General features: G+C 49.4%; 2 protein-coding genes across 8 annotated transcripts in view; both read left to right on the top strand.

Annotated features, from left to right (window-relative positions):
• The window catches only part of LOC138811094 (biliverdin reductase A-like), a 28,632-nt gene extending 24,954 nt beyond the window's left edge, over positions 1-3,678 (top strand). For 6 of the 7 annotated variants that reach the window (XM_069998650.1, XM_069998698.1, XM_069998669.1 and 3 more), the window contains 2 exons: positions 124-295; positions 3,328-3,678. In XM_069998650.1, coding sequence (XP_069854751.1) covers positions 124-295; positions 3,328-3,586 — 431 coding nt within the window. In that variant the 3' untranslated portion in view covers positions 3,587-3,678. The other variant, XM_069998659.1, reaches the window with a different exon arrangement.
• Positions 3,679-9,042: 5,364 nt separating this feature from the next.
• LOC138810643 (ral guanine nucleotide dissociation stimulator-like) lies at positions 9,043-14,005 on the top strand. The gene is made up of 7 exons (XM_069997813.1): positions 9,043-9,051; positions 9,670-9,750; positions 10,242-10,310; positions 10,740-10,823; positions 11,595-11,716; positions 11,909-12,004; positions 12,314-14,005. The coding sequence occupies exons 1-7, from the start codon at positions 9,043-9,045 to the stop codon at positions 12,720-12,722; spliced, it is 870 nt and encodes a 289-aa protein (XP_069853914.1). The 3' UTR covers positions 12,723-14,005.
• The last annotated feature ends 2,974 nt before the right edge of the window (positions 14,006-16,979 follow it).

The raw sequence follows: 16,979 nt of genomic DNA, 5'->3' as shown, positions 1-16,979 counted from the left end.
CATTTAGCTACCTGGTAAGGCAAGGTCCCTCTGTCCATGCACTCTCCCATGGACTCTGTGCCCTGCCTTTTGTCAGGCATTCTCTTCTTTCTAGTCCTCAACAACATTTGTGATTCCCCACAGCTGGCCCACTGGAAGAAGGGCAGTTTGGCTTTCCTGCATTTAGTGGCATCTCTCGCCTGACGTGGCTGGTATCCCTCTTTGGTGAGCTTTCTCTGGTGTCTGCCACTTTGGAAGAGCAAAAGGAGAAGCAGTATATGAAAATGACTGTGCATCTGGAGACCAAGGACAAATGGTAAGTTGTGAAAAACCTGATGAAAAGGAGACTTTGGGATGTATCAGTTGTTCACAAGGGTGACAACAGAGAAACCCCAAGTGGCACAAACAGGTGTTCACTGCAGTAGAACTGTCAGCTTCCAAAGACTAGAAATTAGTCCCAATTTTGCTGCCTTCATTGTCCAGTAAGTGAATAGTTGCTTACAGAATTGAAGCATGTTGCCAAAGTCATGTGAGTCCCTAATAGAAGCTTTACTGTATACTTATTTATTTGTGTACTCATTTTACAGATGGGCTTCTCTCTGCTTTTCCCAGGAGGGTCCTGATCCGTTTGGCTCAAGTGATCCTCCTGCCTCAGTCTCCCCAATAACTGGGACTCCAGGCCTGCACCCCTGTTCCCAGCTCCCTTCATGTAGCTTTACTGATGAGGAAATGGAGGTGTGAGGAACATCTTGACATTCTGCAACCCCTCAAATCTGAAGACATGATAAACATTCTGAGATAGACCAGACTGTTTATATTACCTAAAGTTTGTTTATATCCAATGTCTCTTAGCTATCCTAGCTAAGAGAATGCAGTCCTGGCTTCTGATGGTGCCTTGGAGGAGCATGTTGGCATGTTTCCAGTTATTTTCTCTCTCCCTCCAGCTTATCCCATTCTGCTAGAATGAGATATTTTAGCTCAAACATGGCATGTGGGGGCTGGGAAGGTGGCTCAGTGGTAGAGCGCTTGCCTTGCATGCATGAGGCCTTGGGTTCGATTCCTCAGCACCATATAAACAGAAAAAGCTGGAAGTGGTGCTGGGGCTCAAGTGGTAGAGTGCTAGCCTTGAGCTGAAGAGCTGAAGGACAGTGCCCAGGGCCAGGGTTCAGGCACCATGACTGGCAAAAAAAACCCCAAAAACAAAAAACAAAAAAACATGGCATGTGTCAGGAGCTTATCATCACACATTAAGAGTTACTGATAACTGTTGTCTTAGGACAGAATTCCTTAAGTTACCTTCAGACAGTGTAGTTGAGTGAATGAGAACACAGGGTGATCATGAAAGTTGCCCATCAAATGCCTAGAAAAGCCGGGTTTGTCCCTTCAATCCCTGCTGTACAAATGCAGTATTAGGCAATGCTTCATGAGTAGCATGGCCTGGCCTTTTACAAGCATTTTCTCACTCTGTCTTTATACTGACTGAGTGAGACTTAGACTCAGAAGTGAAGAAACTTCCGAAGGATGCTGTTAGACTTTCCTTGTCTGTAACAAATAACTGAGAAAAGTTGTTTCAATAAGGAAAGGCATGCTTTGGCTCCCTTCTGGCCTTTTCAGTCCAGGCTTGGTTGTGATAGGCTTGTGGTGAGTCAGACATCATGGCATCAAGAGTGAGCAGTAGCATCCCTCATACAGCCAAAGAAGACTGCACAGTATAGGAAGGGGCAGGACAGACACACCCCCAGAGACCTACTTGCACTAGGCCCCCACTCCTAAGCTTACAACGCCTCCCCAACTAGGTCCACAGCCACTAGTTGATATAGGGCTCTGCAGTCCTCATTCAGGTTGCCTTTCTGTAGCCCCCACGCTGTGTGCATTCTCCCCAGCCATGCCAGAAGCACACAGAAACAACTATGAACCCCACATGATACTGTCTGCAATTCCTCACAGCCCTCAGTTAGCAGCTGGGAATGTGTCACCTACCCCAGATCTCAAGGGAGTCAGAGTTTCAAACTCTAGTTCCTCCTAATTTACTGGCTGTTTTTTAAATTGTGTAAAAGTATGCATTCAGATTTTGTTCAAGCTAAACTTAAGCTGATATTCAGGATCTTAAGTAGTGACAAAAACACTTGTATTTAGGTCCTCAGGGTGTTGTGGGAGGAGGATTGCAGCCCTGTGCCATGCCTGGTTCTTCAGTACTTGCTCAAAAATTGCCACCTCCACAGTGCATACAGACAGGTGCTGACACAGGTGTGGAAGTGGCTGGACAGCTTCCTGCAAAAAGGAGAAAGAAATGTCAGTGCTCTGTTGAGTGAATATTTGCATCTGTAAATATTCATGAGTGATGTCAAAGAGGAGCCCCTTCAGTGAGCCCAGGCCTGGCTCCATTGGACTGGGTGGCATCAGTTGCTGTACACACTCAGAACATGAATGGACCAGGCCCTTCCTTTAGGTCAGAATTTACCTAGGAAAACATTCTCACTTTTATACAGGCACACATCACAGCTCTTCCCTGCTATCTGGAGAGAAATAACCCAGAAAAAGGGAGTCACACTTTGAAGAAGTGATGTTCATCTTACTTTGATTTTCAGGAGCTCTGATGTGGACTCCAGTGGGTATCTGAATGGAAACAGGAGTCTCCTTTTGACTCAATAGTTTGTGTTTTCTGGCATGACTGGGTTGAGTCTTGAGAATGTGATGAGAAGAATACTAAGAATTTTCCTCATGAAATGTTTACACTGAACTAGAAGCTTGACAGAAGTGCAGTTGGTATTTGGATTGCCTGTTTTCCAAGTCTAAACCCTCTGGAAGGATCAGAAAAACTCCAGATAAAAAGTCCTGGCTAGCCAGGTACTGGTGGCTTGCTTCTGTAATTCTTGGTATTCAGGAGGCTGAGCTCTGAGGACACTATATTAAAAAAGAAGCACTGGCAGGCAGTCCATGAGACTATTATATCTAAATGAATACCAAAAAAGACATTCACAGTTGCGGCTCAAATGGTAGAACACTAGCCTAACCTTTAGCACATAGGGTCAGGGACCTGAGTTCAAGCCCCAGAACCATCACAAATGAAAAGGCATGAATGAGAAACTTGCTTCCACAAAAGTTATTGAGTAGATTCTGCTATCCTGGGCCAAATAAATCAAGAGCAGATGGCAGTAAAGATGGAAACACAGTTCCCAATGGCTTGTGGAGTGGTGGACATCTGGAGCCAATGAGCCAATGTGTTGAGCCACAGCTGCAAGAAAGTTGGGTGCACAGTGAGGCCATGTCTACAGAAGATGGGCAAGCTTCCCCACCTGCTCCCTACCATGTGCTGTTTAAAATGAGGATTCTCTTGTCTTTTTGCAGTCCGCTATCTTGGATTGAGGAGAAAGGGCCTGGCTTCCAAAGAAACAGATATTTAAGCTTCCATTTCAAATCTGGATCTCTGGAAAATATACCAAATGTAGGTGTCAACAAAAACATTTTCCTAAAAGATCAAGATCTGTTTGTGCAGAAGCTCTTGGGCCAGGTCTCTGAGAAGGAACTGGCTGCAGAAAGGAAGCGTGTCCTACACTGCCTGGCTCTGGCAGACGCCGTCCAGAGGTGCTGCCGTGCTGAGAAGTAGGAGAGGAAGCGGTGGGCACCACCAGCACCGGATCACAGTGGGATGTTCTCAGCTGTTTGCCTCCATTCTTACCATTAAACATGTTGGAGAAAGAGGATATGTGTGCCATTACAAGCTGTAGGAATGATATTTGGGGATGAACCCTGGGGTGGGGACAAGGAAAGTACTTACTATGGTGGAGCTGAATTGATTGTGCCATACTCCTCCTTCCATTTTTTATTCCACACAACCCTGGGAGGTGAATGGTTGTTATATTACCTTTGGGAAATTAAAAAGGATTAAGTCTATAATGTTATAACATGATAAGAAAAGGGACATCAAATCATTTGTCAAAGGCCTGGATTCTACCCGCAGCTCTCACACAGTGGTCACTTCGTCAGGACCGGCAGGAGGAGGCAGGCATTATGTCATCAAGATAGAGTGCAGGATCAGCACCATGGTTGGCAGGACCAGTAGCATGGTCCTAGTGATGTCAGTGGACACCATGTTGCCTCAGTGCTTCTGTTGGGTGGCTTTGGAGCAGGAAGCCCTGGACTCCATTTCCCATAAAAAAGCCCCCCCCCATGGCTCCAAGTTGGGTTGAATGCATACACCTCCGTGGCCCTACATGCGTGAACAATGCCAGTGAGTATAATTCGCCATCATCAGAGCTTTGGGCAATGACTGTGACATCTTGAGCAAGGGAGATGGTGCATATGGGAAAAGATAGCATACAGGGAAGGGAGAACCCAGAATCTAGAGGCAGAAGATGCCAAGGGTCTCCCTCCCCTGCCCAAATTGCCCACGGTGGAAACACTCGTCCACTTCCCTGTTACTTGAAAAGTGAAGGCCTCCCATCTCCACATTTCTCCACATCACCAAATCCAAGTCCAGGCTCCAGCACTCTCCACCTACTCTCCCCCTGCTCCATGGCACCAGAATGATCTCAGCCCTAGGATCTTAGTTGCACTCATTCCCCTCCATTAGTATGATCGTCATGTGTACTTTCCACTTCTGCTTCAGTGAACGTGGTGCAGAAATCACTGGCTCTCCATGCCCTCGCCCCTCATTCCATCAGCCCACTGAATGATCCCAGAGAATGGCCTCAAATCCTCTTGGACCCCAAACTGCCACATGTTCCCACTCTCCAGAAGAGTGGAGAGCTGAGGATACAGGACACTGAACAAACAAGCCCATTCTTTTCAGCTTCCCACCTTTCACCCATCCTCTCATTAGCACACAAACATTGTGGCAGGTAGAGCTGAATTCAGCATCTCACTCTAATGCATGCATGTGAGGACCCATGTGGATGCACATTGATGCGTGCTACTGTGTCTGTGTGGATGAATGTATGTGAGGTCATGCGTATACCTCTCTCAATAGGTGTGTTGAACAAACCTCGTCTGTGTCTACACTTGTGAAATTCTCACCCCATGTGAAGCTCAGATCTTGCATTTCCTTTTTGTTTCTTTTGTTCATTGTTGGCTTGCATGGATTTGAGACAGAATCTCTTGCCTAGGTCAGACTTGCCTTGAACTTGGTATCCTCCTCCCAGAAGCTCCCACTGCAGGAATAAGAGGTCTAGACAAGGACAACTGGTTGGCAGTTTTTTCTGTCTAGACACAATGTACAGGGGCTGAATGTCTACAAGAGTGCAGTGAAAATGATGGACACCAGCTGTAGGGTTCCCAAGCCTTGGATGGGCACAGAGTCCTTTCAGTGTATGACATCCTCAAGCAGGTGCTGGGTGGAAGCCCTAGGAGTGAGTGGGTGACTGGAGGAGGCAGGCAAGCACAGGCACTTGTACATGGGGAGACAATTAAACTGGAAGGAGGGATCGGGTGTGAGCCCAGTGTGTCCTCATAACCACAACATTAACTGGATAGAGGACAGAGGTTGGAGTGTGTCTAGATTTTCTCCTGACCTGCCACGGGGCCCAGCCAGCACTCAGGGGCCATTTGCAGAGGTCTGGTCTGAGGCTGAGGCTCAGAAAAGGGGACCTCCATTGGTGCTGTCATCTCCAGAGATGATGTCAAAAGGGCCAGGTTACCAGCACCCATATTGCTGTGCAGCTGAGCCAGCTCAGTTGTATAGAAAGCTGAGGGGCAGCAGGCTGTTTTCCTGCTGTTGCCTGCTATTCCGCAGAACAACTCCACAGAGAGAGTTTGATTATAGTTAGCAGGCGCTGGGTAATCCCCTGTCCAGGTCACCTGAGCAGAACTCCACCATGCATCCCACAGGTGAATCAAGGAGGAGGGAGGGTGAGTCCCCTCACCTACTACCTTCTGGCAGCCTCAGAACCCATATGTGGGTACATTCATGAGTGTGTGTGTGTGTGTGTGTGTGTGTGTGTGTGTGCGCGCGCGCGCACGCATGCGAGCCCAGCCCAGGCTATTTTCATGGTATGGCCCCAATCCTTTTCCCAGTGTGCTGCTGTTTCCATGTTTGAACTGTGTCTCATTTCTTCACCCCAGTTTGGGTGGGTTTTAGCTCCAACTGATTCTGATCCCTGCAAGGCAGGATACCTGCAGGGAGGCAAAGTGGAGAAGCTAGTAGACCACTTAGTGCCTGCCCTGCTCTTCGGAGATGCCTTGTTTATCCCAGTATTTCTGGGGACATACCACACTTTCATGACTGCCCATCCATATTGAACCTGCTGTTCAATAGGTAAGCGCCACCTCTGATCCTTGGGACAGGCCGACTGGCTAGGCCTTGGTATGTGCTGCACCAGTGCGGATCTGCTTGGATCCTGGCTACTGGCATGCTAGGACTAACATCCTCACTGCCTGAGGCTGGAGTGGTGTGATGGGCCCTGAACAGGCCTGACCACATTATGACCTTACACCCCGGGGAGCGCAGGGCTGTGGGCGGACTGGGAGAAGCCCCTTCTCTCATGAAGGCCCCCTTCTCTACATCGAGGCCTCCTATGAATAAGACCTCAAGAAAAGCATTTTCCAAATTGACAGTGGTGGTTGATGTCCCATATGGATGTCCTGACCTACATGAACCTCACAAGGAAGCGCAAGGGAAACCCTGACAGACCCTGTGCTAATTCCGGTGTGTGGGAGGAAGGTACTGGGCTCATCACTTTGTGTGGGGATACATTTCTAGACACTTGTAACCACTCAGTGAAAAGAACAGGGAAATCGTTGTTATCCTGAGTTCCATCCTGTGGCCAGAGAGACCACTGGGACTGTAGACTTCACATGTAGACACAGTGCATGTGACAGTCTCATGGTGACCCCTAGATACAGCCGTTTCCTTGATTATGAGGAGAAGGCAGGCATGCAGGAGCACCTGCAGCAGTGAGTGTGCCTGGGGGAGGAGGGAAGGCATGTGTCTTCATGGTGGGTGCAGTGGAGAGCTGGCTTTGGAGAGGCCTGGGCAAAGGGAAATAGCAGCCACTCCTAAAGGAATGCTCAAGTCCAGGTAGAAATGTGTCCACGCAAGGAGTTAGTTTGGCTTGTTCTGTACTTGATAGTGTGGGAGAAGCCTCTGGCACTGTGACCAGCCAGTCCCATGTGCCTGCCCTGGGAAACCTCAGGACCACACAGAGCAGCGAGGCCTACACTGTGCCATCATGGACAATCCTCTAGGATTCCATGAGTGCACAAGGGCCAGGGTGTGCTGTTTTGGTTGAGAGTCAGGCAAAGACCAGTCACACATGGCTCTAGGACATTGAGGCCTCTAGAAGCTGCATGAGTGAGGACATTCTGGGTTCTGGGGACAAGGCACCCCAGGGCTAACAGTTTGAGGAGCATGCCCAGGGACACCAGGAGCTCCATGTGGGTGGGGGGGGGGGGTTTACCTGTGATGTAGGTGGAGTAGCATCCCTTGTGTAGACAAGGTCTTTAGTGCAGCCAGGTGACCAGGCCTGCCATGGGCTATGGACTGGAGCAGGCCCAGGAGCCCAGCTCCCACACCTGTGCTTGAGGGGGGTCTGAGAGGAGGAGAGGCCCAACCTCTAACTCTGCTGCTTCTCCCACTACATCTAGAGCTTTCTTTCATATTGGGCTCATGGATGAGAGAGTACCCAGAGGATTTCACTGAAGCACTGGACATATCTGCCTATAACACATGGTAACATATCTAAACTGCAATGTGCCTGGCTCTGTGGAGGAGCAGCAGGCCCACACATGCATCCCAAGCAGCCAGAGCTGGAGGGTGAGTAGCATGGGCTGGCAAAGGACAGAACAGGTGGGGGATTCCAAGCTTTCTCCACCTGAAGGAAGCTCCCAGCCTAGCATGGTGCCCTCATCAGGACAGTCCAGGAGCCTGGATGGCTTGGCATGAAACCTGTCCTTGCTAGGCTTCCTGGGGTTGAGTCCAGGAACTGGGGCTTCTCAGGCAGGCAGGGGTCTCATGGCCTTAGGAATGACTGAGGGCAGGGCAGTGCTGTAGGAGATCATTGCTTGCAGCTGTTCGACCAGCTGCAAGGCTTGATGAGAAAACCAGTGTACAAGAGTCACCTGAACCACTGGATCCAACACTCCACATAGAAGCAGGGCTACCATGACAGAGCTGGAAGTAGCTGCAGCCTCAGAGGCCCCCTCAGCTCCAGGAGCTGCAGTGGAGCTCCAGCGAGAACCCAAGGCAGACAGATGTTCTGCCTCACCTGCACCATCTTTGACTGAAGAGATGAAGCCACCTGCAGGGAAGCCAATGGCCCACAGCCTTCCACCGTCACCAGCACCAAGTCTGGATCTTGACCTGCAATATGCAGGTCCTCTCTCAGGTGAAAAAACAGTGGCTGCTCCCCCATTGCCAGCGGCACTGAGCCCAGTTGCTCCAATAGCTTTAGAGCCAGCAATTGATGTGCCAGTGCATGCAAGAGAAGACAGGATGTCAGTGCCCACTCCAGAACCCCAATGGCCTGAAGACCAGACTGACCCAGTTCTACCACCCATCTAAGAAGGAGAAGCATCTGCAGTTCAACCAGAGGCTCCAAAGCCCATTGCAGGGAACAGCTCAGGGCCAGAGCTAGAGGCTGCAGGAGAGGAAAGATGGGAGTCTGCTCTCCTTGCACCTGGGGAGCAAGTGGAGTCTTGCCCGCTTGCTGGAGAGGCTGACTGCCTTGAGCCTGTTGCTGAGCAGCCAGAGCCACCCGTACAGGAGCCTCTGCCGCCCAACCGGGATGTAGCACCTGTCCCATCTGCACAACTTGACACTGATGCAGGCTTAGGAGGGGACTCTCATCCAATTAATGACTTGGATGAAGACCATGAGCTGCCAGTGGCTGAAGACACCAATGGTGCTCTGCCCTGTGCTGCCGAGCCAGAGCCTGCACACCTGCCATCTAGCAAGGCAGACAAGCCAGCTGTTATGCACCCAGATCCCTGGGACTGTTTTGATGTGGGAGATTTGCAGATTTCCTCCAGGGAGCCAGCCTTGATTTCGATGATTGAGTCAGACATGATGAGGACACAGCTCATGTGCTAGAGCGGTTGCCCGACCTGAAGGTGAAACAGTTGTCCCTCATGGCGGTGGTGAGTAGCTTGGCAGGGCTGGGCATGCGGGCTTTCCTTTGCACCTCTACTGCCACACCTGCCTCAGGCCAGAGTCACGCTGACCCTTTGTTTCCTCTCTGCAGAAACTGTTCAAAGGGCTGATCCCTGAACAATGCTTAACCTATATATATTTACAACGTGACCATGAGGAGTGTCTGGAGCACCTGGCACCCACTCTGCTTCCCATACTGGAGCACTGTGAGCAGGTCTCCAGTTGTGTGATCAGCACGTGCCTTGGGGAGACAGCACAGAGGCAGCAGAGAGAGCCCAGGTGTTGGAGCACTGGATAGACGTAGCTTTGGTATGCGCAGGAGGCGGCCCCATACCCTTCTGCCCTTTCCCACACTCACCAGGTGCTGCCTGCCCACTCACAGCCACTGCCTGAACCCTCAAGCTCTCCTTGTGCTCTGCCCTGGCTTGCACTGTGTGCACTCCTGCTCTGCTTCCACTGCCATTCCACCCTCTCCCCTATGCTCTCCGCATTCAGCCCAGGAACAAAGGCTCAGCCCCAGGGCCAAAGCAGGACCACAAGGAGCTCCCTCCACAGCTCACCTCACCCCTTCCTCACCCGTAGGAGAGCCACCTTCTTAAGAATAGCTGCACCCTCGTTCCCATCATGTGTGCTCTGCAGAGCAGCCAGCTCCAAGGCCTGAAGAAGACGTGGGGGTTGGTTGTCAGGTGGGTGCACCTTTCTCCTGGGCAATGCTTGCTTCCTCAGGAGGCAAGCTTGGGTGCCTGAGGAGGTTGGAGGAAGTGATAGGATTGGGGATGTCCACTTTCCTGTCCAGCTTCCTCCTGAGTGTGGCCTGTGATGAGGCTGCCTCTCTACAACCTGCCTGCCTGGCACCGCCAAGCCAGGCCCTGGCTTGGTTTCTGGGTGGCCTTCCCATCCCAGGAGGGAAGCCTTGCCAGTCACGGGGGTCAGCGGGTTCCTCCAGACCAGGCAGCCACAGAAACATCTTTTAGGGCACGCAAATGTCCACATCCACCCTGGAGACAGGCCCTGCCAGGCTCTCTAGCCTGCCCAGGGCTACAGTGCTGATGGTCACAAGGAGCCTGAGATCTAAAGGCCCAAGCCAAAGCTGTCACACCCCATGGAAAGAAGGGACTCTGGAGGATTGAATGGTTAGAGAATGAAAGCTTTTTACTCCTATGCTCAATGCTGCCAGAGGCAAGAGCCCAAACACAGGACCCTCTGGAAGAAACTCAAGAGAGGCCTCAGGAAGCCTCAGCAACTGGTGAGTAGTGTGCGAGCCTGAGACCAGGGGCTTCCTAGAAGGAGGAGTTGAGGGGCTTCCCCCAACACAACCGACCAGTTGGCCCACTCCCTTATTGCCCCATTACACCCTGCCTCTGCTCAGATGGCATGTTGCAGGAATGCATTGCAGCCACCACAGTAAGGAATGCAAGAGCACAGGAGCAGGTGAAGGGCAGGGCCACAGACCTTGCATGGGTGTCAAGTGTCAGCCCTGGAGGGGACCAGGCCAGATGGATTTCCTCACTCAGGCCTGTGTCTTTGGTATGGGGTAGAGGGTGGATCATTGAGGAGTGCACCTGTTTTCTCCAAGTTCTGCTAGGCAGATGGCTCCATGGGGCTGGGGTAAGTCTGGGGATCTTGGGAGGAGCTTAACAGGACCCTTCTGATCTTTCTCCACCCAATGCCACAGGACTATCCCGAGGGCACAGTTCCTTACCTGGGCACCGTCCTCAGTCACCTGGCCTCACTGCACAAAGACCAAGATTCCAAGGATGTGAGTGAACAGCCCCCCCCCCCCACAGCTCTGGGAAAGCAGAGTGGGGACAAAGAGCCTCTTGCTGCCCCTTGACCTCCAGCAAGAGCCCGTGTCCTCTCCAGCCCCAGAGTCCCACAGCAATGCTACTTCTGATGCCCCATGCCCCCAGACCTCAGTGCTGCTGATGACATTTGGCCATGTCTCAGAGGGAGGTCAGTGAGGGTGGCAGTGTGACAGCAGGTGCTCAAGCTGACATAGCATGTGGGAATAGCATGGCCTTGTCACTGAAGCCTCAGTCTCTGCCATGTCCACAGAGAGTTGAGCAGTGAGCAACCTGTCCTCAGGCCCCTGGCATCCCTGCCCTAGACTGAGAGCAATCCTAGTCCAGCTGTGCACTCAGCCTGCCCTCTGCTGGACAGACTTGGTGGGGCACCAAGTGGTAAGGCAGCCTTCGGGGTTCAAGCAGTATTTTCTTAGCACATTGATTCTTTGCCTCACAAGGCAAAGACAACGAGAGGTGAGAAAGTGGCACCTTCCACTGCAGGTGGCCGGCTGTGCAGGTCCCTTGCCTCTGAAGATGGCCACATTGGGTCCAGAAGACAGGAGATGGGGCCCTGAGCCAGAGATCTAGGATAGCTTCCTGGGGTGGACACCTGATCTCAGTAGAGACATGAGCAGAGTGTGTGAGAGAGAGACAGGAGTGAGACCATGGAGAGACCCAAAGTCTACTGCCTGGCCTACCCTGCACTCTTCCAGACCCATCACCCTTCTGTCCTCTCTCTCAACCAGGAATACAAAGTGATTACACTCATGAAGGAACTGCAGGGTGCATGTCAGGAGCTCCAGGTAGTTCCTGACATGAACTTCGTGTCTTGGTTGAACAATGTGAAGCGCCTAAGTGAATTGGAAAGGTGAGCTGGGGTAGACAGTGAAGGCAACAAACATGGGGATCCCCAGTGCCAGCCCCTGAGAGCTTGTACCCTGAGCCAGGCTCCCCCTGAGACCTGCTGAAGGCAGGGTGCTTGGGCTTCTGAGTCTCAGGAGCCCTGGGAGGGAGCCCCAGTGTGGAGCCTGCTGTTCTCACAGCCACTTCCTTGTCTTAGCTCCAAGCTCTCCAGGGAGCTGGAGCCTCCCCACAGGGCAGGCTTCCTGAGCTGGAACAACAAGAGGAGCCCTCTTCTGAGGAAGCCCTCCAGAAAGTAAGCACATAGGCTTGCAGGGCCAGGGACTCACCAGGGACTGGGTGGTGGGACAGGCAGCCCAATGAGCTGGGGCTGCCCTCCCACCTCCTGCCACACAGCCCCTTGTGTCTGGCTGGTGTGGCCTGAGCTCTGCCCACCTCACTTTCTTCATTGGGGTTCCATGGTGGACCTCACTCAGAAGATTGGGCAAATGGCTACTTGGATGTGAGCAGAATAACGAAGGCCGCCTCAGGCCTAGGGGCAGTGGGTGTGGACAGCCCTGTGTGCTCAGAGAAGCCCTGGAATTAAGGCAGTCCCTCCATTCAGTTCCCAGGCCTCAAGCAGAGAGCTCAGCAGCAATGGCAGCTCCCAGTTGGAGACCTGTGAGCAGCTCAGCAGTGGGAGTGGCAGCCACACACCCAGCATGCACTGGGGCTGCTCACCCAAGCCTTGTGCACACTGCAACCCATTATATCAGTCTGCCCCAAACATCTGCGGGGCAAACATGAGGACAGAAGATTTGGGCATCTTGCCGTTCCTGAGCCCCAGACCTCCAGCAGAACTGGGCATCGGGCTCTATCTTAGGCTGCCCTTTCTTCAGCCAAGATGCCTGCACTCCAACCATCGAAAATCACATTCTCCAGTGCCTCATGGGAATGCATTGCACAATGTGCCAAGTTGCAAATGTCATGGATTACCCATTGGGGAGGGTGTGTGTGTGGGTGATTTAGGTTAATATACTAAGTTGAAACACTAAGTCCATTCAAACCATTTCTATTCAAGAGCAAGTTTTTGTGGGTGCTTTTCTTTGCCTTAGTTACTGGTATAGACTTGCACATATCCTATTTGAAGATGAAATCCTTTCAGGCTTGGAGGTCCTTTCTGCAGAATAAGGAGAGCAGGCACCTAGCACATGTCAGGCATGTTGAAGCAAACACACATGCACCTTATGCAAAACCTGAGTTCAAGGTAATGCTCTTAGCCCTTGCCTCACAACATCTGAGACTATGGTTTTAGGTGTTCTCATGGACCATTCCACAAGCCTTGAAATCTGAGTGTTGAAACGTCTCCTGTGCAACAGCCTTGATCTATATGGGAAGCTGCTGGCTGGCTTCTGTGCAGGCAGGGAATCCACCCTCAATCTACTGGGAGGGACTGGAGTCACCATGCACAACTGCAGGACCCTGGAGGAAAATCAAAGTGAGGCCACACCAGACCCAGGGCAGTTCTCCAGGGAGGGAGACATGCTGAGCTGCAAGAAGAGCTAAACTCAGGCTGAGGGCGCTGGCTTCGATGGGGTGAGGTGGTAGTGGGTGGTCCAGCGGCCGAGCAGAATCTGCTGGGATCATGGCTGGAGGCAAAGCCGGGAAGGACAGCGGGAAGGCCAAGGCTAAGGCAGTGTCTCGCTGACAGAGAGCTGGTCTACAGTTTCCTGTGGGCCGCATCCACAGACACTTGAAGACTCGAACCACAAGCCATGGACGGGTGGGTGCCACTGCTGCCGTGTACAGTGCTGCAATTCTGGAGTACCTCACTGCTGAGGTCCTGGAACTGGCAGGAAATGCTTCCAGTGATCTCAAAGTAAAGCATATCACTCCCCGTCACTTGCAGCTTGCAATCCATGGTGACAAAGAGTTGGATTCTCTTATCAAGGCTACCATAGCTGGGGGTGGTGATCCCTCACATCCACAAATCTCTAATTGGAAAGAAGGGACAGCAGAAAACTGCTTAGAGGGTTGTTTAACCCTTTTCCTTCCCATCACTGTACTGTAACTGGGACAGACGAAAACAATGGAAATGTAAGGAATTCTTTTAAATAGTTAAATAGAAAAGCATAGAAAATTACTGAAGGCATGAAAGAAAAAACATTTGTACATTTTTAGACTCAAAGTTTGATAAAAGAACTTTTTCACATCGTGATAGTTGTGTAGATTGGCCAGCTTTCTTCCATGTGTTTTATACCAAAATGGAATTGATAAACCATTTTCTACAAAACTAATTTGTCTCCAAACTGTTCTGTTCATGATATATTAGAAATATTTTGCTCAGACTTGAAATATTTTCTCAAGTTAGATCCTCAAAATAATCCTGAAACAGAAACGAGGAAACTAGTTTTAGCATGACTGATATCATGTGAATGTTCAGTCTTTGATGCTATTACTTTGTAGTTACTTAATTGCATATCTCTAATAACTGAACTAATGCCATCAATTAGGAGTTATCTCTCCATTTAGATTATGGGAAAATGTGCATTTAATACTGAACTGGGGAAATGGAATTACTGGAATCATTTACTGAGCACTTAGCATGTGCCAAACCCTGAGCTAAGTACTTCGCTGATCAAGAAATATTATTAATTACCTTGCTTTATGGGCCTGGACCCCAGGCTCATGGAAATTAAATGATCTGCCAAAACCCGGGGAGCCTAGGGGATGGGAAACAGCAGAACTAGGACAGATGCTTACATCGACCTCCGAAGTCTACAAACTTCTCTGCTTTCAGCTTCCCATGGTCGTCTTGTATTGATACAATATGTCTTTCATTTATTATCTTTTAAAAATGGAATATTTCTTTGTCAATTTCTAAGTAACTTGATTGAAGTTAATGTAATACTTAGTGGTCCATCAGAAAATGCTATTTTTCTTTCTGGAAATTTGATATTTTGTAGTATAGCAGGATCAAACTAATTCCTTTTTTAAAAATATTTTATTACAGAAATATTCACATGTACACAAAAATAAGAGTATAGTACTATGTGAAGCCACATGTACCCATCCAAAAAAAAAAAAAGAAGAGCTAAACTCAGTCACACCAAAATCCCTAAAGCCCTAAGCATACTGATAGAGGAAAACACAGGGAAACATGCAAATGATCAGATATAGAGCACAGATAGTACATCAGTCAAATGCCAGAGCCACTCACAGATTCATAAGGGAATAAATCCTCTTCATTCATTTCATTGAGTTCAAATAATTCCTCAATAGTTTTCCTCCTTGGTACTTATGCCACTTATGGGAAGATTTATTATCTTTGCTCCATTACACAGTTGAAGAAAGCAGCCAGTGCAAGAGAACTTCCCATTCCATTTGCTTCATGATACCAGTGTTCCAGTGGACAAAATGTCTAGCAGGCCAAGCAGACACACATGACCAGGAAGAAAAGTAGAGGCTGTATTGCTAGAATCCTCTACAGAGTAGTAGCAAAGGAGCCCCAATAAGAGATCAATGGAAGATAATGCACTCTACTTGGACATTACATAATCTGGGAAGGAAATACTGTTTCAATATTCAACTGTAAATATTCAACTGCCAGGTGCTTGTGACTCACATCTGCAATTTTATCAACTCTGGAGGCTGAGATCTGGGAATCCTGATTCATCCCATCAAAAAGCCAGAAGGCTGGGCACTGGTGGCTTATGGCTGTAATCTTAGGTACTGAGGCTGAGATCTGAGGATTACAGTCCAAAGCCATCCTGAGCAGGAGCATCCATAATATTCTCATCTCCAATTAATCACAGAATAAGTCAGAAGTGGTGCTGTGGCTTAAGTAGTTGGGTGCTAACTTTGAGCAAAAACTTGCTCAGGGACAGCACCCAAGCCCAGAGTTCAAGGCCAGAGTTCAAGCCCCAGGACCAGCAAAACAAAAACAAAAACAAAAACAAAACAGAACAACAAAGGACAACAGCAGGCACAAAACCGAAATGGAGCTATGGCTCACATTGGGGAGTAAGAGCCTTGAGCAGAAAATCCAACTGATAACATGAGGTCTTCAGTTCAAACCCAGTACCACTCCCTACCCCAACCCCAAAACATACACATATTTATGTATCAAAAGATTGATGAGGGCTGGGAAGGTGGCTCAGTGGTAGAGTGCTTGCCTTGCATGCCTGAGGCCCTGGGTTAGATTCCTCAGCACCACATAAGCAAAAAGAAAAAAGCCAGAAGTGGCACTGTGGCTCAAGTGGTAGAGCGCTAGCCTTGAGCTGAAGAGCTGAGGGACAGCGCCTACGCCCAGAGTTCAGGCCCCACGACCAGACCCCCCCCCAAAAAAAAAAAAAAGATTGATGAAAACCCTTTTGTTATCTCAATTGTGAAGAGCAGTAAGCCAAACAGGTCCTAGCAGGATGTAAATATTTCATAAATCAGGATAGGAAAGAATTTCTTAAGCCTCTGTCATCTTTTGTGTTCAAGCTTTCATGGAAGCCAAATGTCAGAACTATTTTTCCCAGGCTTCCCATACACAGCAGTTCTAATCTCCTCCTCCTGAGAACTGTGGGTGACAGGCTCATATTAACACACCCAGCCTCTCTCATTCTTCTTCCCAAGAAGACAGGGCAGAAAAGAAGTCATTGGATAATGTGATTCCTGGAATGCCAGTGGAGACAGCTCTTTTGTTATGATTGTCTCCGGGTACAAATTGTCCAGAGGAGCCAAAATTACTTCATGGAAATTACAGCAAGCCAAAAGGGGGAAGAAGTCAAATCACAAAAAAAACAATGTCTGAACAATTTTTCATCCTGAATATAATGGCTGTGTCATGGTCTCATTTCACCTCAGCATTGCAGTGATAGGTTTGTTAAAGTCTCAGTAGCTCCAAGATATTGAGCCACCAATAACCTTTCCTAAGCTTCTGAAATTGAGGCCAACGTTTTCCCATCCCAGCCTCAGAGCCCAGGTACAGGAAACAAGAGTCACAAGTCTCCATGTATTTCTTGGGTATCACTCTATGCTGAAGAACTGTCTGACATTGCCCTCAATTCCTTTCTCTCATGCAATATATTCTTAGAGAGTGCATTTTCTTAATATATGTGAAAGCATTTTAAATTCTTTCCACTCAAGATGTCAATCTGTGAGTACAATGCATCTTGATCAGTCATCCCTTCTCTCAGTCTCATCAACATCTCTGCCAACCACTCATTCCCTCAAGCTACCTGGCTCTACTCTCACATCCATCCATGGAATATGATGACTATTTTCCAATCCTTCACCTGTTT

The sequence above is a fragment of the Dipodomys merriami genome, unplaced genomic scaffold (genome assembly GCF_024711535.1).
Source record: "Dipodomys merriami isolate MVZ:Mamm:240054 unplaced genomic scaffold, mDipMer1.0.p SCAF_104, whole genome shotgun sequence".
NCBI lineage: Eukaryota > Metazoa > Chordata > Mammalia > Rodentia > Heteromyidae > Dipodomys > Dipodomys merriami.
This window is presented reverse-complemented; position numbering and strand designations above follow the sequence as displayed.

What these genes read in the sequence shown, in the direction of transcription:
- LOC138810643 (XM_069997813.1), top strand. An exon ending in CGCCTAAGTGAATTGGAAAG is followed by an intron (nt 11,717 to 11,908) that starts GTGAGCTGGGGT and finishes TCCTTGTCTTAG; the next exon opens with CTCCAAGCTCTCCAGGGAGC. An exon ending in CTGAGGAAGCCCTCCAGAAA is followed by an intron (nt 12,005 to 12,313) that starts GTAAGCACATAG and finishes CCCTCCATTCAG; the next exon opens with TTCCCAGGCCTCAAGCAGAG.